At 43.7% G+C, this 20,378-nt stretch overlaps 1 protein-coding gene across 14 annotated transcripts in view; it reads left to right on the forward strand.

The window, feature by feature from the left end:
* CADPS (calcium dependent secretion activator) overlaps positions 1–20,378 on the forward strand; it is a 204,932-nt gene that overhangs the window by 111,073 nt on the left and 73,481 nt on the right. For all 14 annotated transcript variants that reach the window (XM_088171331.1, XM_088171332.1, XM_088171340.1 and 11 more), the window contains exons 12-13: positions 8,382–8,518; positions 13,649–13,836. In XM_088171331.1, coding sequence (XP_088027457.1) covers positions 8,382–8,518; positions 13,649–13,836 — 325 coding nt within the window. The remainder of the gene's footprint in view (positions 1–8,381; positions 8,519–13,648; positions 13,837–20,378) is intronic.

A 20,378-nucleotide genomic window follows, 5' to 3' on the forward strand; every position in this document is an offset into this window, starting at 1 on the left:
CTTAAATGCACAAATACATATCTCAGCTCCTTCAGTCTTGAAATCCGAACATCCCAAGTATTGCATTTTTAAAAGGGTATAGGTTTGTTACTGTTTTTTTATTTGGCTTGGGTGTTTTGGTTTGGGGTTTGGGGTTGGTTTTTTATTTTTTTGCCTGCAGAAAGGTAAGGACGTCTGAGAGACATTTTATTCTTGTACGTTTATCTTTATACCTGTCATATTTTTAATTTTTTTTGTGCTTATTAGAGGCTATGGTGAATGAGGATGTGCAAAGAAGTAAATGTTAAGCCATTTGACGAGTAACTGTTGTTACAGCTTCCATGTCATAGCAGTCCAAGATGGCTCATGTGCATGCATGCACACGCACAGAAAATCCAGCCCTCCGTGCCTGGCATGGAGCTGTCTGTTCCACTGGAACATGGGAAGCACATATCTTACTGTTTGGAAAACTTGGGAGAAATAGTGAATTCCATTTGGTTCCCACCTCTTTTGACTCAGTAAATATGAAAGTTTGAGGAGCACTCAAATTCTCATCCACAGTTCGATGGTGGCACTTAACTTAGAAGTAAGCAGACAGCTCCAAACCAGGGTGGAGTTTATTTTATTTGCAATTTAAGTACTGAAAAAAATAGATCCTGCTATTCATTAATTTTTGTATGACATACAATTCCTTTTACGTGGGTGAACAATACCTGTTAGAGTGAAAAGTTTTGCTTTTTTTGTTTTGCTACAATTTCAAAGAAAAACTCCATTTACACAAAGCTGTGCTTTTCTCCAGTGTTTGCATTATAAAAGAAAAAAAACCCGAAACTGTTCTTGTTTACTGTTGAAATCATTCACAGTATTATAGTCAATAATGCTGCCAATACATATTACACCTTTTGGCAAAATTTAAGCTTCATAAAAGTGGTCACTTGTCTGAAAGCACCAATCTTTGTTTGTTCTGTGTTAGTGACGTATCAAAGAAAATTCCCAAACGTGCTCAACATTCTTTTTTTTTTTCTTGAAGCCCTTTTTTAACGTGAAAGATTGGTCTGTACTTGTTTTACATATCATTTGTGGTTATATTTAGTTTTTAATGTCTGTTTATATTTATTAACTGTTAATCACACCATATACAATGAGTTGGTTGTTTTGAGAAATTGTGATGATTTGTTCCCCCATGATAAGCAGTGAGGTTTATTGAGCTGCTTGAGAAATTTTCAGCTGTAAGTGGTTTTCTTTTTGGTTGATTTGATTTTCTTTAAGTTTCTTTTTCATTCTTTGCTTGAACCCAAATATTTAGCTGCTAGGTTAGGGCTCCTGTCTGCTTTCCTGAGCCTTGTTGCTAGTCTTTATGTTATTCTGGTTTGTTCCTTCTTACCCTGCTAACTTCTAGCTGGACTCAAGGGTAAGTGCTTCCCTGTAGCTAGCACAGCTCAGATAATCAGACTAGATTATCTGACATATGCAATGTGCTTTTTTTTTCTCTTAAATATTTCTCATGTTTAGATTTTGTAGTACAAACTTTCCATGTTATTTTCCTGAATTGAGATTTGAAATGTAAGTTTCCATACTGAAATTGGGATGCATGTGATGTTTGCATAATTGCCTTCTCTCCCTGGCTTTCACATTGGCATCAAGTGATCCTCTTAGTAAAGCCAATCATTAACATTTCTATTTTTCATTCCAAGATGTAAATATTAATTAACATCACAATAAAACTGTAAATAATACCTTCTTTTGTTTCATGGAAATTACATCTAGTTGACTGCTTCCTGCCTGAAAACAGATCATTTTGCACTCTGACAATATCCTTTCTCTCCGTGCCGATGATTAGCTTGGTGCAGCGCACCAGAGTGCGGGGCTAACCATGGACGCCTCAAAGCATAGAAAGGTAGGGCAGGAGACCCCAAGAGACCCAGAGAAGGTGCAGGACTCCAGAGGAGACCCCCAGAAACCCCTCCACACATGCCCTGTGAAAAGAGCCCTGAATCATCGAGATTTGATTAGCTCCATCTCCCATTAACTTGGTAGGGAATAATTTCAGCAGCAAGTGGCAGCTCTCTGGGTCACCCTGCATTTGGAGATGCTGGCCTGCTCCGACTTAAATGCATTTTTCATGGAGAGGTGCTGCTGTTCCCCAAAATTATCATAAATTATTGTATTAGCATCGGTCTCAGTCACCAATCAAAGCAGTGCTAGTCCAAGAATAAGCCAGGGGAATTGCTCTTTTACTTTTCCCCACTGGTATACCTACTTTGCAAAAGATAAAAGCCCAGAGCTGTGCTGCAAGAGAGCTTCTCCTTAGTTTGTTCAGTCCTAAATACATCCAGTACAAATACTTTACTGGTGTTAAAATCTTCTGTAATATCTGATGAGTTCCTGCTTTCCTTAGGAGGGAATAGCATTAGTGGGTCATGAGAGCTGGCAAATATGTATCCGGAATATCTGAATGCAATTATGAAAAGGAACAGGCGGTGTCATCCCTCTTGGCCATCAAACAAGACTCCTTTTTTCCTTCCTCCTCCTTTTATTTCTTTTTTCTTCTTTTTTCCTATGTGTGAGTATGTGTGTGTGTGTACAAATATCCCCCTGGGTAGCAGGCAGAATTCCTTCTCAGCAGACACTTTCTTTTTTCTTTCTTTATTTTGTTTTCTAAATGTTTGGATTTCCAAAGAGAATTCTTATCAGACTTTACCTCAAATTAAAAAAAAAAAAAAAATCGCAAAAGTTTAATTTCAATGAAATACAGATTTTTGCCACTTTGAAAGAAAGAAAGAAAGAGGGAATGAATGAACGAATGAAGGAATGAATGAACCTGGGTTTGGCAACATTACATGTATTTGCACTACAATGCATTGCTATCTTATTAGATTATTAGTTTTGTGCTTTAATTGCTTTACTTTTTTTAGATAGTTAAAGAGATCATGAAAACGCTGCTATGTCTTCTGTATTGTCAACTTGCAGATGCTTCATTGCAGGAATGCAGAATTAAAATGTTAAATCAGTCTCACATAACTTGCATGAATTTAAAACTAGCCTATAAATCTCTTCTACATTCTTCCAGGCTTTAAGAAGCCTGGAACTCTAACTTATGAAATACAAATTCACAGGTTTCTGCAGCCATTGAATTCAAAATATTTTTAAATAGTTACAAAAATACTGTGAAGCAATGTTTTATATTATAAATAGCCGATCTAAAACGGTGTTTTTAACTTGCCACACAAGGAATTATGTAAGTGCATACTACAAATTCTTATTTATCTAACTACCAATCCTTAGACAACTTAGATTGTAATTCAGTGCCTGGTGTGTCTGGTGATTTACAGGAGCATTCATAACAATTTATTAAAATTCTAACTGAAGCAGAAAAGAATTTGTTTGCAGCAGGGGAAAAGCCATTATTATTAGGAATAAACAGCCCATTATATTTAAAACTATCTTCTAACATGCAGTAATATGAAGGGGAGAAGAAAGAGCTCTTGGCTTGGCAGCTGAGAGGCGAATTGAGGCTCCTGCAGCAGCCCCAGCTCCGCACGGGGAGCAGGTTTGGGAGGAGGTTTGCAGAGCCCTGAGCACACACCCATCCCTGCTCAGTGCACAGTGAGGAGGGCATGTGCTAAGTCACCAGCTAGCACTGCCAGCAGCTCGCTCACAATCCACCTGGCATTTTAATCCAGGTACAGGGATTTAGTGTTTACCCCTCCAGAGCACCAGTATTTGCTAGTGAAGTCTCGTGCTCTGCACAGGCAAACAAAATGGGGTTTTCAGGCACTTCTTTGGGTGTTTCTTTAACAAGTCACAGCCCAAGTGTGTCCCTGAGCAGGGGGGGACCCCGCTGCCCCTCAGTACAGGCAGTGGGTTGCAGTGGGCACTCCATGAGCTGCCCACCATGGTGCATTGCTGGCCAGGCTGGAAAAGTTCTCCTGCTTTGCCTGGCCAGGCCAGGGAAGACTTTTCTAGAAATATCTGTAAATGAATAGCTGCCATCAATCATTGTCATTCCTTTATTTCATGTCTCCTGATGAGGTTGACTAGTGTCATTGTTTGTTACTGTCCAAACCACATCTTCATTCTTGTAATGTCAAGCAGATATGACAAGCACACATTTTCCAGATGAGTAAGATACAAAGTCACCTTTTAATTTACAGTTGTTTGGGTTTTTGTTTGTTTGGTGGATTTTTATTGTTCTTGTAACAGGGAAATGTGTTGTAAAATATACTAGATTTTCAGTTGCCTTTGCTACTAAAACAAAGTCACTCATTAATGAAAAGAAACAAATCTGGAGTAAGACATTCTTACAATAAAATGGCTACCTAAAGCCTTTTATAACAAGAATTCTTTTATGGAGCTTGTCCCCCGCTATTAACTTCACTGCTCTCAAAGCAAAATCTGCCAAAATTATTGCTGGAGCAAAAGAAATGTAGAGTGCAGGGAAATACATTTAATGAAAAAAAGAATGAAAGATTTGACTGGTTTGTCTCTTTAAATAACAGATAGATAAATACAGCCCTCAGAGAACCAAACAGTGGGACAGTCCTTTGGTTTTCATGATTCTTGTTACTATTGAAATCTTTGTGTTCCTGACACTGGCAGATTTTTAAGACTGATTTCAAGCACATGTAGGGAGGGTGTGTATGACAGGGCTCCAGTTAATGGAGTCAGCACAAAATGCAAACTGCATAAAAATGGACAAAATAAACCTGGCAGTATTTTAAAAAGGCAGTAATGCAGGGGACCAAATGTTGTATAAAAGGCCAGAGTCTGCTGTTTTGCAGAAGAAAGGTTTGTGGAGCCTGTGCATGTCCCTCCACTGGCAGCCTCCCTCCTGAGACCACCATCGAACACCTTTCAGCTGCAGTTGTGTGCAGCTTGTCTAAATATGTAAGATAACTTTTGTGGACCTGCAGCAGCATTTGGCTGGGGCCCTGAACAAAGAAACACCAGTGAGCTTGGCACGGCACCTTGGGAAGGGATTGCAAATTACTGGAGCATCATATAACTTTCTTTCTTTGGTTTCTCCTTCCTTTTTAGCTAGAATAACAGAGCAGGGTCAAAAAAGCAGCTGTATTTCACTGAAACAATTAATTTAAAGTACTTAAAAATTGGCTGTACAGTTTGGGTGTGAATATTACCCATTCTCGTTTTGTACTTTGTTTAAAATCACATTCAAACTATATAGGCCATTTTAAAAGAAGGTGGATTATATATAAAACGTTTCATATATAGATGCTGGCATTATTCTAAATTGCAGATATTTGTCTGATGCAGAGTAATAATATATTTAGATCTGTTCTTTTTGTGTTGCCTATGAAGTTCAATGGTTTTGGTATAATTTGATTAATTAATTCTATTTTTAAAAGTGAACCCATTAGAAAAATCAAAATGCAAAAATAAATTGCAAGGTGCATGGGGTGTTTGTTTAGAATAATTAAGGGAATGTGAGTTTAGTACAGGATTGCCTTCTTTAACCTGCTTTTTATTATTTTTTAAGAATTTTGGCCCAATGAAGCATCTGGCCCAGAGCTGATACTCCATTTAAAAGAAATGCACATCTGTATTACCATTCTCCACAGACATCTCCAGTTCACATCACAACAGCTGTATCCCCTGGGTGGGTGATCTGCACCTACCTGGCCCTGCATCTCTGCTGGTGCAAAATGGTTTGGCCTTGCAAGAGCTGCAGCGCTGGGCTATTCAGGGAGAGCTGCAGCTGCTCATCCTCCTTCCCATGGCAGAAATCCACATTTTAATCACTGACTGAGCAGAAGTCATGTGCATAATGCTTTTCTGGTCACTTGAGCTCACACAGTGCCATGTCTGATGTCTCTCTCTTCATGTGGTTGTTCCGATGAGGAGACATTTGGGGGAAATGGGCTTTCGAGTGGGCACCCAATGGAAGATGTTGCTTCAAAGTGTTTAATGAAAGTAAAAATACCCCTGATTATGGGCAGTTGTGAAGGACATTTAATCACTGTGTCTGTTCTCACGCTTGTCAGGGAACTGTCTGTGCCCCTGCCTTGGGCAGGAGATTGTGAAAAGCCCAGCCAGACCCTCAGCTCTGTGGAAGCCAGCGGTGCTTCAGTCGATTCCCACCAGCAGAAAATCTGCTCTGTGCCCACCTTGCTCAGAGAATGTAATATGGGAAAAAGCTTATTAGTGCAGAATAAAAACCACTCATTTCAGACATGCTTTCTAGCACATATGCTCAAAAAGGTTCACCAGCTAAAGGGCTAGAGGACTCTTACAATTTCCAGCTGATTTACTCGGCTCTCAGAGCCTCGTCGGCTGAGCAGGAGGATTGACAGTGTATCAGGGCTCCTAATTGAAAAGTAATAAAATCTCTGAGCAAAGCTGGCAAATGAAGGCCTCCAGCCAATTTGTCAGCTTGCAGTCAACTCCGAGGAACCGGGCAGAGCAGCAAGCCATTAAAAATAGTCTGATAATAGCTGTTAAAACATTTTCCGGGCACTGGGGACGGAATGAAAACAGCACAGCCGAACTCTTTGGGAGTGAATGCAATCAAATCCATCTTGGCCCAAAGGGACAGAGACAATGGGGCAGAAAGCTGTCAAAACAGACAGGAGCCAGTGTGTGCTGCAGGCCACAGGGCTGGGTGGGCTCCACATCCCATGCCCAGGGATGCTGGAGAGGTGCCATGGAGGTGATGTGCTCCCCAGGGAGGTTGTTCCCATCCCCTGAGCCAGCCCTTGTGCTGCCACCTCACTCAGCACCATCGGCAGCTGCTTCTGTCCTGATGCTGAATGCACGGCAGAGGGAAAGGGGGGGATTTGGATCCTGGGAGGGAGGCAGGGTTAGGAGGCAGCAGGACCCAGCACATACAGTGAAACAGGGGAGCAGACCCTCAAAAATTAATCCTCCGTAGAAAAAAATATTAGTATTTATTCAGCGGGGTTATAGTGAGGAAAATTGCCAGCTACAGCTGAATTAAGTATTGCTAGCAGCTAATTGAAATGTTACATGTTTCAATTTGTCTGATTTCTTTCCAGTGAGTGATGTTATTTATACAGTTTGTATATAGATAACGATAGACTATACAGAAAATGTAAAGATTGCTACCAGTGATCATTACTATGTGAGAGCACTGACACAAATGAGGTATTTGGAAAGACATGCCATCCTTCACAGCTAAATATTGAATAGAAAAACATATATAAAAGAACATTCTCACTCTCATTTAAAACTTTTTTTTTTCTTTTTAATTAAGGATTTTTGTTGGGTTTTTTTTGTGGTAAAGAGGGATTTTGTTTTAAAACAAATACAGTTACCATATACTCCTGCTGCGGAAAACTGCATTTTTGTGTCCTTTCAGCCACATTGTTTCAAGGCCACCCAGTTCCCCTAGGAGGCTATAAACAGGGGAAGGATTTAAATCCTATTTTCTTTGTCGAGGATTTGGCAAGAACCCATATAGTAGGAAGCTGAGCACAGACAAAACCAAGTGAAAGGTGTCCTTTAATTCCCCAGCCGCTGCTAGAACAAAACCTGCTCCCAGCGGGGTCCTGGCTGGCCGCACCCAGGCTGGCTTGGAGGCTTCATTTCAACTGCTGAATTCGGTGTAGTTTAGTTAACCATGTTGAGATTAATTAATTAGCCCCTAGGAGTTAGTGCCCATAAACGTCACCCAAAGCAGAGAAGTGTGAATACGTTGAGGCTGTTAATTCACCCAAAAATGGCAGCTTGTAATCTAGGCAGAGGAAATTCAGTCTCTCCATCGGGATGACTGGCAGCTCCGATGCACTGTCGGGTTACTGCCTCTGTGACAACAAACTACATATCAATTTAACTTCCTAGCAATGCTTAAAAGAGCATCTTTTTATTTCAGTGAGGTAGCATTTAAAGTTGCTGTTAGGAAAAAAAATTGCCGTGGGGAAGACAAACATTGGCATTTGGAGAAAGAACAACGTAACTGGTGTGATACCTAGAAAACCTAGTAAATGTAGAGAAAAAAGCTGTAACTTCATTAGAATGGCAGAATCTATTACAATTAACCACAACTATCTAAATAGGAGCTAATTTACTTATGTGAGCCAAAATTCTGTTAACTCATAGCCTATTGTGAGATGCAGAGTGAATTTGTACGTTTGTGTTCTGGTTTTAAGTACAGAATAAATGTACTATAATGAGCAGTTGACAAGATGTTAATTCTAAAATCTTTTGCCTAGATGCAATAATATAGTCCATAACTGATGCAAGTTGACAATGGGAGGTGAAGTGTACTGTATAGCCTGCAAAGAGAAAACTTAATGGCAATGGAGGGAAGAGGAGATACTTGGCTTTCATGCTTCATACTGTATATTTTTTTCTGTTATATTTGTCAACTAAAATGTCTTATATCTCTCTAAATGGTGTCTTTCTCTATATGTATAAATGAACAGATGCAGATAGAGCTCAAAAGCATGGCATGGATGAATTTATCTCTTCCAATCCCTGTAACTTTGACCACGCTTCACTCTTTGAGATGGTTCAGCGCCTCACTTTGGACCACAGACTTAATGATTCCTATTCTTGTCTGGCAAGTATATTCTTTGGTCTCTAGTGATATAAACATCAAGCAGCAAAGTCAAAGCTAGTGCGACTGGGGGCTAATCCCCCTGTTGCTGGAAGATTGACTTCTGTTTACACCAGGTTTGAGTTTGGCCCAGAGGTATTTTCTTTTGAGCGGCTGCCTGCAGTGAGCTGACTGCTGTTCTTCTCCAGTCGCACTGTCTTTATCATTTCTGTTTGCAATGTTTAAAATGTTTCTTCCTGCAAAGAGAAACTCCAGTGTGGGAATGTGAAGTAGAGAGCAGTGTTTTGCAGCCTCCTGCACTGCCTTCCAGAGTCTTCTGGATGAAAGAACAGGGAAAAGATGACTGTCTGGTACTACCTCCTATGTCAATGGAGTCCCACCAGGAATAACTGTGGCCCAGCTTTGTGTCTCTTTATGAGCAGGGGTCCCAAGCAGGTAACAGATGGGGCTGTGTGGATAACTGCAGTGCTGCTGCAGTCTCTCCATGCTCACATAGTTGCATGCCCATCCTGAGTACTCCCATGAGCAGCAGTTGCAGCTCTGTGCCCACTGTAGGACAGTGGCACTGAGATGTTCCAGGACAGCTTGTAGCCTTTGGCTGGGGTGCAGTGCTTGGGGGCTCTTATGTACTATAAGGGCTTAAATAACAAATAACCAATAACAATGCAACCTGAGCAATCAATTTGTAGCAGTTGGAATGAAGAGGATGAAGAGGCTCTTAGTTTTTGAGAAAACGACAGGATGAATCCTTTCTAGAGCGTCCTGAAACAGAGGACGTGTCCTGAACATGGCATGGGCCAGATTCTGACCTGCTGCCCTCACGCTGTTGCACAGGGTGGCACACTAGGGTGTCATGGTGGGCTCCTTCAGTAGAAAGACCATGCCGTGACAAGAGCCTTTGCCAGCTGTGCAGTCCCTGGAGCTCTTGAGTGCCTTGCTGTTAAAAGCAGAAGCCTGGGAGCACAGCTGAGCAGTTGGCAAGGAGGCTGTCGGTCTCAAATCCTGCCCTCCATGTCCCCCTCCACCATGGTGCTCCTCTCACTGCCCTGCTCCTTGTACCACACAGAAGGGCCAATCTCCTCTGAAGGACTGATACCCAGTAAATACCACTAGCAGTAGTGAGCTGTCACCTTCCTAAGGAGAGGCAGGGCTAGGAGGAACAGTTGTGGACATCCCCTGAGGTAAGGATGGGATGGGGGAAGGCTGCACTTTACCTGCAGATACCCAAGTGGTACAAGTAGGTTTGGTGGGAGCATTGTCAGACCTGCAGCAGGTTCCTCACTGGTTCCATCAAGGTCCTTGCTCTGGCAGGCAGTGACTTTGGCATGCAGCTTCTGCTCCCCACGCATGGCTGATCCTAGGAAGACCATCCCCATCCATGCATGTCTGAGAGGTTGGCTTGCTGCTGGTTTGTCTCTGTGCAGTCTTGGGCCTGGTGAGAGAGCTGTGGCAGTTGAATTAAACTCATGGAGAGGTGAGAGGCCATCACTGAAAATGATTAACAATGTTTTTCTTCAAGAAACCCACCAGCCGCACTTCTGCTTGTTATGGAGATGTTTAGGCCCTTGCTAGAAGCTACCAGAGCGGTGGAGCTCCCCTCAGCACCAAGACTCATCCTCTTCAGAGTGGAGCATCACCAATTAACCATCTTCTTTCAAATCACCCATTGCAGTGTTGTAAGGAACAGAATAATGGCCTGTGTTCACCTGTGCTTGGTTTCACATGCTTCTTGACGTACTTTGCCATGTTTTTGTCCTGATTATGGTGTAAAAACAGACTGCCCTCAAAAACTGCAAAGGGCTCCCACTATTCTTGCTGTGTCCTTGGAATGCTGGTGATAGCACTGTGCTGAGTTGGCTGGAGGAGCTGTGAGCCCGTGGTAAGCCTGCTCTGTCCACTGTGTGCCACTGGGCAGGCAATTCTTATTCCCTACAGGACATTCCGTGCAAGGTCCCACAGAGTTTTGCTTCGTCACACCTCTTGTTTTCAAACGTGGACGTGCAGGTGCCAGGGAAGACTTAGCCTGGCACAGAGGATAACTCAGCATTGCTTCCTTTCTGTGGACCCAGGTTAAACAACACTATTGTGAGCCCAGCTGTGAGCTGGGCCAGGCATCCCTAGGAAAACAAACAGCCTGGCTGACTCATCCCAGCCACGGCAGAAGTGATGTTTGCTGGCAGAGAGCTCTGTGCTGGGGAGGGGGAAGAGCACTTTCCACAGAGCTTACAGAGGGGTCTTGCCCATCATCCACAAATTGATAACAGTCACTCAGAGTATTGCCTGGACTTTTGAGAAGAGTATTCAGCTGTTCCAGCTTGGTATGGACCCCACACAGGCATGGGTCTTCATTCTTTTCATTTGGATGTGTGTGTTGTTTCTGAAACTGCCCTCCAACTCTTCCCAAGACTTCCCCACCCACTGCTAGCATCCAGCTCACACATCTCTCAGCTATCTCTCTACTGAAGCTGTATTGCCCATGATGTGTCAGCATTCATAGACTTTGCATTATACAGCACAGCACATAGGGGGAGGTCTTCAGATTGCCCACCTAACCGAGATGATATGAGGGAGTCAGGTTAAGAGATCCATGAAGCAGGCCACCAAGATAAAATTCTCTTAGATTTCCTATGATAAATGGGAAAATTCAGCTACTGAAATGTGTAACTTTGCTCAAAAACTCTGGTTTTCTCAAAAGTTGCATTTGCCTTTAGACAACTGGCCCATGTGTCACGAGCCCTCACCAAGCCTTGCTTTTCCCAGCTCCAAAGCTCCCCTGGCATTCCCTGCTGGTGCCTGGGACGTGTCTCCTTATCAGAGCAGTTCAGCTTGTTGAACACAGTCAGTGGAGCTCCTTGTGCTCTGTGCCCTTCCTCTATTGTCCTCTCCAGGTTTCCTCATGCCATTGGAGACAATCTGTGAGGCCACACTGAGCTGCACCTATCTGCACTGGGGACAGACACTCCATGTGTCATCACTGTCAGCTGTTTGCCAGGCTGGCTGGGTGTCAGCTTGTTGGGCCAGGCAAATCTTCATCAAGAGCCAGGATCTGCCTGAAGATACTGGGAATCTGTCTGAATACCACTTTTCATCAAACCTTGGGGGTTTTTCTGGGGCTGTGGGGAGCAGCATTTACTGCTCCATTGGATCCCCATTCAGCAGCAAGTGTTTTATTTCCTACCTCTGCCATGCAAAGGAAGACCTCCTGGTCCTCCTGGGCTCTGGATCTGCTGCCTGTGCTCTCATGAGGTCTGGGGCTCATAACTGAACCTCTGATCTCTGCTCACACTTCCCCTCCTTGCACCATGGCAGCGATTTTGGGTGTTTACCATCATCCCTTCTGTTCTCCTGAGAACCAGCACATCACAGAGCCCAGTTCAGGGGAGCAATGTGGCATGCTCCAGATCGCTGGGTTCAGCCTCTGCTTCCTTTGCCTCAGACTCTGATACTTGACTCCAGTGAAATCAGTGCCAGCCTTCCCATCACTGTCAGTAGAGCCAAGATTTCACCCCATAGGGAGAAATGAGTTCTTTCTTTGTACTAGGTGAATATAACAATTTCAGCTGCCCTTCTACCCCTGTATCCAAAACCAGAGCAATCATGGCATTTCCGTATTTTAATCATGCCTCATCACCAAACACTTATGTGAAGAGAGACAAGAGATGGTATAGGATGTAACAAATAAGCAACATAAAGAGCTCCAGAATCAAGCATAATACCACCAACCAAAAAGCAGACAAAAATACCATTAAAAGGGGTGATGGCAAATATACCCCTCCCAAAAAATAGCCTTCCAGAGGGCCGTCCCATCTGCATTGTTCTGTGTCTTCATTTTGAAATGTGCACTTCTAGTGATCCCAGCACTGTAGCTACTCCCTATATCTATCATTTTCCCCTCATTATTTTAATTCTTTTCTCAATCTGTTTTGGAGTTGGCCCAATAAGGATGAGCAAATCCTTCTCTATGTCTTTGAGCTCTTAATTGATATTTCTTCAACTCTTTTCAAAGCAGCTATTTTGGCATCTAGAAAAGATTTGGTGTCATCTGAGTGGTAGAAAATATATTTTAATCTTTCACAGCAGTGTTGTTTCTAAGATGTAGCATTTGGGGTAACAGATGGGGTGGCAAAGAAGTTGCCTATAGGGGCAGTGCTCTGCCTCAACTACTCTCCCGCCCGCTGCAGGAACTTTTCAATTAAACGATGAAAGATTTTGCAGCTTGATGCATTCCAGAGCTGCGTCTTAGCAATTGTTTAGCACCCAAATTTCCATGTAAATATTGACGATTTTGCAGCGTTCTGAAAATCAATCTATGAGATTATTCTTGTTCTCGTTAGCCCCTTTCCTGAAGGCAGAAGCACGCTCCGCTTCAGCTGTCCCAGGACCTTCACCAGAGCCATCCCCTCGCAGGGAAGGGCATCCTCTTTGGGAGTCTGGACATTGCACCACAAGCCTTGTGTCACCAGCCCCTCAGGACTGATACAAAGAAATGGTCTGAGTTTCCTGGATGTGTAAAGGAACCCTGTTCTTGAGCAGGGCTCCCCTTGTTTCGGTGCCAAGGAGCTGGGCGATGTCAGAGCGTGTTGCCAGCAGCACGCAGTAGGGACAATGGGAAACGTCCCTTTCTGATACTGCAGAATTGCCTTTCTCCATCTGCAGGGCATTCCTACCTGCCAGATGCAAGAGAAGTCATTTTTCAGTGTAATCCTCTGTCCTCTTCCCCCAGTTCAATCTTCCTGCTCCCTACCAAATGTACAATCCCATCATCAGAATGAGACTACTGTTTCACACTGTTTAAATAACCAAACCTTGTAATCTCTTTAAAGTGTTTTTTTTTTCTTTGTATTTTTTTGCTAGGCACTGACATGAACTGGCCTAACTTTTCAGTGTTTTAAATGACATTTCCCTTTAATGGTAGCATAATACGTTTTTGTTATCATTTACACTGAGTATATGCTGTGTTGGAGTGGTGTTGTACAGACTGTTGTTGTTTGAGTGACCTCTCTCCTTTTTCCTTAATGTAGCCTTAGGTTTGTATTTCTTTTATTAGAACAGTTGACCACTATACCTCCAAATCTGATAGCCTTTGTATTTAATAACTTATATTTAAAATCAAGTCTCTTTATTTCTAAACAGGGCTGGTTTAGTCCTGGCCAGGTCTTTGTGCTAGATGAGTATTGTGCACGTAATGGAGTGAGAGGCTGTCACAGACATCTCTGCTACCTCAGAGATTTGCTAGAGCGCGCAGAAAACGGAGCTATGATTGACCCCACCTTACTTCACTACAGCTTTGCCTTTTGTGCATCACATGTTCATGGCAACAGGTAAGGAATTCTTCTTGGCTAGCAGTGCCCTGCCAACAAGGGATGACTTTGTCAAATACAGGTTTCCTTGGATAATGCACAACAGTCCCCAATTTGTTTTCACAGTGGATGTTTGGCAGCAGCACTTCTAGTGGCATAGTCGGTTTGTTTGTTTGTTTCATTGCTTGTTTAATGTAAGCAGTAAAAATGCACATAGAGGATCCAGAAATGAAGGTTTTTAACTTACTTGCCCAGGCACTTGCTAAGATGCAGTTCTGAACAAGATACGGTTGCAGTCCCTGTGACTGTCACGGGTTGAATAAATAGAAGTAAATGATACTCTGTACTGATTTAATTGCTGTGCAGGAGGATCTGACAAGTTGTAGCAGTGAAATTTTCAGCAGTATCAAACTTCAGTGCTCAGAAGGGCTTTAAGCCCTTGGGCACCTATGTCTCATTTAAAGCCCACGTGACATCAGTTCAGAAATTGCTTAGACATAACTGAAAATTTTATCTTGCTCTGTTGCAAAGCAATTTCAGTTTCAGAAGAAGACAGTTCCTTTCTCTCAAACGTGACAAACCTTTGATGGGAGGAACTGGAGCTGTGCTTTTTCCCCCTCTCAGTTTATTTTGTTGACAGCTGTAGCATCTATTGCAGCTTCTCTTTCTGCTTTTTTTTTCTGTTAATTTATATTGTATATTTTGAGATACCACTTTGTATCCTACATATGTTGCTGAAGAAAGGAATGTTACAAAATAATTAGGTGTTTTTATATACCCTCTGGTAAATACCACCCTGAATTACGACACGCATTGCCCAGGTTTCACATTGCAAGGCTGTCGCTTGCTTTTGCAGTTACTTTCATACATCTTGTCATGGAAACCAAGTTTTGCTTCCTTAGTTTCTTTTTTAGTTCTGACTTTCCGTTGCTCATTCGTTCTTTCTTTGCCAATTGTTATATGATTTCAGTTGTTTCCTTTCAGCTTAATTTCTTTTTGTTTTATTTTGAGGTTTTTCATGCTTTCTTCTCGTTTCTTTCGCTTTTGCTGCCGGCCTTGCCCCCTGCATTTCAATCATTCCCCCAAGCCAACTCATGGCAGAATTACTTGGTGGGTCACAGCCAAGTGCAGACGGTGAGGGGGGCAAAGCCTCTGCCGCTGAAACGGAGACAAAAAAGGATTCCAAAAAGGAGTCCAAAAAAAAGAAGGAGCCCAAAACCCAGCCGAATCCAGAGCCGAAAAGGTAAGCAAAAGTGTGCAGTGCACAGGAGTGTGTTGCAGAGGGCTCCTCAGTCACTGAGCACACTGGGCACTTGCACCCCCATGGCTCAGGGAGACCTAACTCCAGCATTTAGGTCGCACACTCTCCTGGGAGCTGGATAGCATTTGGGCACCCAGGTGCTCTAGGGGGATCAGAGACACAGGTTTTTAGGTGTGTGTTTAGAAGATGGCTGACGTGGTGTTTTGGGGATGGCACCAGGCAGTGGAAGTGGCTGCCCCATTGCCCTTTGTCTTAGGCAGGACTCATCTCAGCAGACAGCTGGTATGGGAACAGGACTTGGCTCAAAGCCCATCTGGCCCATAGCAGAGAGGAGGTGGGATGCTCATCACAGCTACTCCATGTACCTCTGCACAGGATCCAGCACAGCCAGGACTGAAGCTTCCTCTTCATCAGGGTTGGTGGCAGGAGGTATCTGGTGTTTTGGGCCACGGTGACAACCTCCCATTCTCTCTCCATGGGGTTGGAGAGTTGTGGGCTCAGGAAAATGTCATGCTTTCAAACCAGTTCTATGCTGTACAGCTGTCCAGGGCTGTGTATGGGGACCTGCTGGGCACTGCCAGAGGGGCAGTTTGGCCACAGATAGGCTATTCCAGTCACTCACTTAAAATATTCCAAGAAAGGAATGAGTGTCTTGCTATGACTTAGTTGTCTTTAGCTGACAGTTGACTTCACATCCGAAAGCTGAAGGTTCATGTTCCTTCTTGGTCTGTGCCGTGTCTCTGTTGCCTGGGGATTGCGGGAGGCTCTGTGTGGGAGCTGCAAGGCTGCAGCATTGCGCGTTCCCACCAAGGGCAGGCTCTGCTTAACACCCAGCAGTTTGCTATGGAGTCTGCGGGGTGCTGCGTCTGGCTTTTGCTACCAGAAGGTCACAGAAAGGGACCACAGGAGGTCTCAGGGAAAAACGCGACTCTGTATCTTTCATGTCTACTCTAAGCAATCTGAGTATCTGAGTGGAAGAGTCACGATTTCATTTCAGAGAGCTGTTGAGGCCACATGCATCGTGCATTTGTGAGCTGGCTGGCAGAAAGCAATGGAATGCCAGTATTTACCCGTGCAGTCCTTACTTGTGATGTGTGTAAAGCCGTACTCGCTTTAGCTCTGTCCCTCCCTCCCACCTGCTGTGTCCATACATTACTCATTGCCTTATGACTGGCCCTGCTCTCGCCAGGAGACTTACAGCTCATGGCAGAGCTGAAACTTTCCATGTAAAAGTTGTCAAGGTGGCACACTTGCCCCAGGACCTGGCACAGCACCCAACAGAACATCTTGGAGCGGCCATGCATTGCATTGTTGTTGGTGGTCTGGGAAAGACTGAGTTCCAAGACATTTTTATGTTTAACAAAGGCTTCCTTTTCCATCAAATCTGAAAAAGTGTTGATTTTCTTCATGAAAAAGAGTTCCTTGACTTTTAGACAGTAAAAACCCCTGAATGAGTGGTTTAGCTTTCCCCAGGATGAAGTTGGCTGTCAGACAGAATATACCACCCAGTAATGAAGGTCGAGCAGGGAGATAATTTCATGTGGCTATCAATCTCCTGTATTAGCAGCAGACAGTGATGGAGCTGAGGTGGGCTGTCTGTTTGTATCGTGTTTGCATAAGGTCAGGCAGCGAGACAACAGTCGCTCGCAGTCAGCGGGAAGTGCAGGCAGGCTGTGGATGCTGAGGACAGCCTGAAGGTCAAGGCTGACAGGATGACAGGTGTCAGTGTGGGGATGATGCCTCCTCGCCCGTCCGGCTCCCGCCTCGGCAGCGCTGCCGCGCCGCAGCCAGGACGGGAGCAGGAAGGCTGCTGCTGGAAATGCAGCTCTAGCTTGAGGCTGGCCCTGTGGCTGCAGCAGGTGAAGTGGTCAAAATGGGATTTTGTGTACAGTTTGGAGCCCTGTTGCCTTATATGTCAGAGTTTGGTCTCCCCCATCCTTTGGGCTCATGTATCTTATTCAGATCCTGACGTGATCTCTACATACCAAAGCTGTAATCACTGCTATCTGCATGACAGTCCACATAATTTTTCTTTTAATTTCATCTTTATCACAAGTAGAAATGGAGTTAAATGTAAATTATTTGCCCTAAGTTTCACCTCCTGAGACGCCTGACTATGCAAGTTCAGGGTGTGAGGAAAACAGGGACCAGCAAGAGCAATATCCACATAGTTTACTTTCCTCAGGTACTTGCTCTGAGACTGGCTGAGGAATTTAATGCTTTTTAATTGTTGCGGTTACTCATTAGTTGGTAATGGAGTTTTGTACACTCGGTATCACAGGATGCCTTTTGTAAAGACCTATCATTATGAAAAAAAAGTGATTTCTGATGTGTTTACATAGGTGGCAGGTAGTAAAGGCACAGAATTATCCAAACATCTGACAGCACACATCGTATGTTTATTGATGTCTCTTTGCTTTTGGTACCACCACTATGTTGCTTTTCTTTATCAGTAGTACTCCAGAGAACTAGCAAAGGCAAGAGCAGGAGTGGTTTTGAAAAGACATTGTGATTTGGGATAAAATTGTGGAAGGATTTACACGGCAACCAAGGTCTTTCCCTGCCTTGTCTCTCCCTGTTTTCGCTGTCCTCGTGTCGGAGGGCTGGGACAGTACTGCCAGTGTTGTTTGACACACAGAGAAGTGATGTGTTAGAGCAGCCTCATTGCTTCCCTGTCTGCACATGGGAAAAGCATTGTGAAATAGAAAGTTGAGCTCAGTTTTTCTAGCTCCAAAGTTAGTGCCTAAATCTTGAGCAGTGGCTCCTGCCCCTTCCAAAGAAGTGACTTCCAGGAATGGCCTTGGTTTCACTTGTGCTTCTTCTTTTTTTTATTTAGGCATAGAATAGCATTCTTTTTAAATTTTAAAGTTAGCACCATGAAAAACTCTTTTTGTGCTTGTTAATCCCAAACTTTTAAAAATCAGATTTGGATATTGATTGTTTGCATGCTAAATATTAGCAGACTGAGCTTATGAAAATCAGAATGCTGGACTGAATTCCCTCCAGTCTAATAACAACCAAGCACCATAATTTCCTGCAAGTTGTTCAATGTCTATTAACCTAGGGTCCAAGCAGCTACAAGTCTCTCTGTTAATTAATTGGGTATATTAGTGACTTCCCTTTCTTCTGTAAACTGTATTTTATGGCCTCAAACTTGTTTTCAAGAAGAAGCAATTTCATTAGCTAATGTTACCATTAGCTTTCATTACTGTTTGTACAACTGTAAACCCCGCAGAAATGTGCTATTGTCATAAACCTTCAGGAACTGAAAACTCCACATTTTTTCCATTGTATTGTAATGACGTATATGGTCTGTTTCACATAAAGATTTCCATACAGTTAGCTGAAACGAAATACAGGATTGTTTTTTTACTGTTTTAAGCAGAAAATACTCTTCATCATGGTATCTTCATGTGCTCCACTAGAGCATTGTGTAGTGTTTCTGTGTCTCGTTCAGATGCCCTGCCCTGGCTGCAGGGTGTGATGCTGTACCCTGTTGAGGTGCCGGCTCCGTGTCCCACCCAGCGCCGTGGTGACACAGCAGGTGCTCCCACTGTCTGTCAGATGGGGTGTGCTGCCTGTGCTAAGGGCTGGGTTGCCAGCCACCAGCAGGTCACCAGCTCAGCACAAGAGGCTGACAGGATTCATCACAATGGGCGTAGGATGGCAGGGCTCAGAAACCATGCGGTGCCGGCGCGGTGCGTCGGGTGCGGATCGCACATGGGAATCGATGAGCTGTGACTTGGCTCGGCGCTGCGGCGTGGAGGAGAGCCCGAGCACAAGGAAGGCAGGAGTTGGGAGAATCAATGGTTCCCATGCCTGGCAGCACCTCATGGGTGGCTGGGGCAGCGCCCAGGAGCGCTGGGCTGAACAAAGGGCTCCTCACTGATGCTTCCCGCACGGGGTGAGTCCCCAGAAGAAAGGGGAGTTGGAGAAAATTGATGTTTGCTGAATACACTCTTTTCCTAGGGGTGTAGGCAGGTGGACTCTTTCAGGTCTGGTGTGCTGGGGGAGATGTGAGAGGCAGCCGTGATGCTGCCCACATCCCCAGAGCCCGTCCTCGTGCAACCGGTGGGACCGTGCAGGCAACTCCTCCTGCGAGGGATCCTGCGAAAGCCTCTCCTGACACATGCCGTCCAAGGCACTAATCATCGATGTTTACTGTATAGCTCATATGTGCTGCACCTGGCAACCAGCAAGGGAGCTGAAGGCAGCACGTGTTTTATATTTGAGTTGTTACTTAAAAAATCAAATTATTTGCATCAGTTTTTGACATTGTTTTTTTTCCCTTGGCTCTGCATGCCAGGGCTCACAGTGCGTGCAAAGATCTGTTTGCTACGTGTAAGCAATATTTTCCCCAGTAAAAAAAAAAAGTGTAGACAAGTTAAACATAAAAGGTGTAAAAGATGATATGTCTTTTCATTTAGAAGCCGACGTGGTATTTCATGGAGGCTTATGTCAAAGAGATTAACGCGCTGGAGCTATACTGTGTATTTATAATTGCATACAAATGCATGCTATTGCTTCGTATATTAGTCTTTGTTAAAAAATCATTTTGATATATTTGTTTTAGCAGCATAACTAGCCCTGAGGGCACCGGGTATAATTAGAAAAGGGCATGGGGGGAGGCGGGACTTGTAGAATAAAGCAGTGGCCTTAGGATCACAGGTCCTAATTATAATTTATAATTAACCCCGGAATTTGCACAAACCATCTAAGCTAAACAAGGACTATCATTTTTGCTGTTTAAATTGCAACCCTTTTTTTTTAATTTCACCACCTGCTTTGTTGATGTTGTTGTTTTTGTGGCTTAAAACTTAAAAACATGGGGGGATTAGGAAAGTGGCATTTAAAACTTTTCATATGAAATATTTACAGTGGGAATTTACTAGTTTAGAGCCAACACAGTGAATCTGCAGCAGAAGGAGTGATCTGAAACTTGTTTACTTATAATTAAAAATCTCGTTAGTTATTTTTCTTGCCTTTTTTGCCCTTCTGCTTCCCTCTCTGCCCACAGCTTCTGCCGTACACCTCAAGTACCCGTGAGCAGGAGCTATAGAGAATTGGATGGAATTGTCTCCACACAGATGGAGACATTAATGTTGTTTGTCCAACTGAATTCATAGACCCCAAACCCATTTCGTCCCTCATGCATTTGTATATACCATGTGCATCCAAAACTTCTGTTCCACCCTTTTGCTCTCCTCTCACTTCTCATCACTGCTTCAGTGCAATAGTGATGTGGTTGTGGATTGTGTGTGAGAACATCAGTTCCTGCAGCTTCCAGAGATGCTGCTTGCTG

This window comes from Sturnus vulgaris, chromosome 11 (assembly GCF_052056855.1).
Source record: "Sturnus vulgaris isolate bStuVul1 chromosome 11, bStuVul1.hap1, whole genome shotgun sequence".
NCBI lineage: Eukaryota > Metazoa > Chordata > Aves > Passeriformes > Sturnidae > Sturnus > Sturnus vulgaris.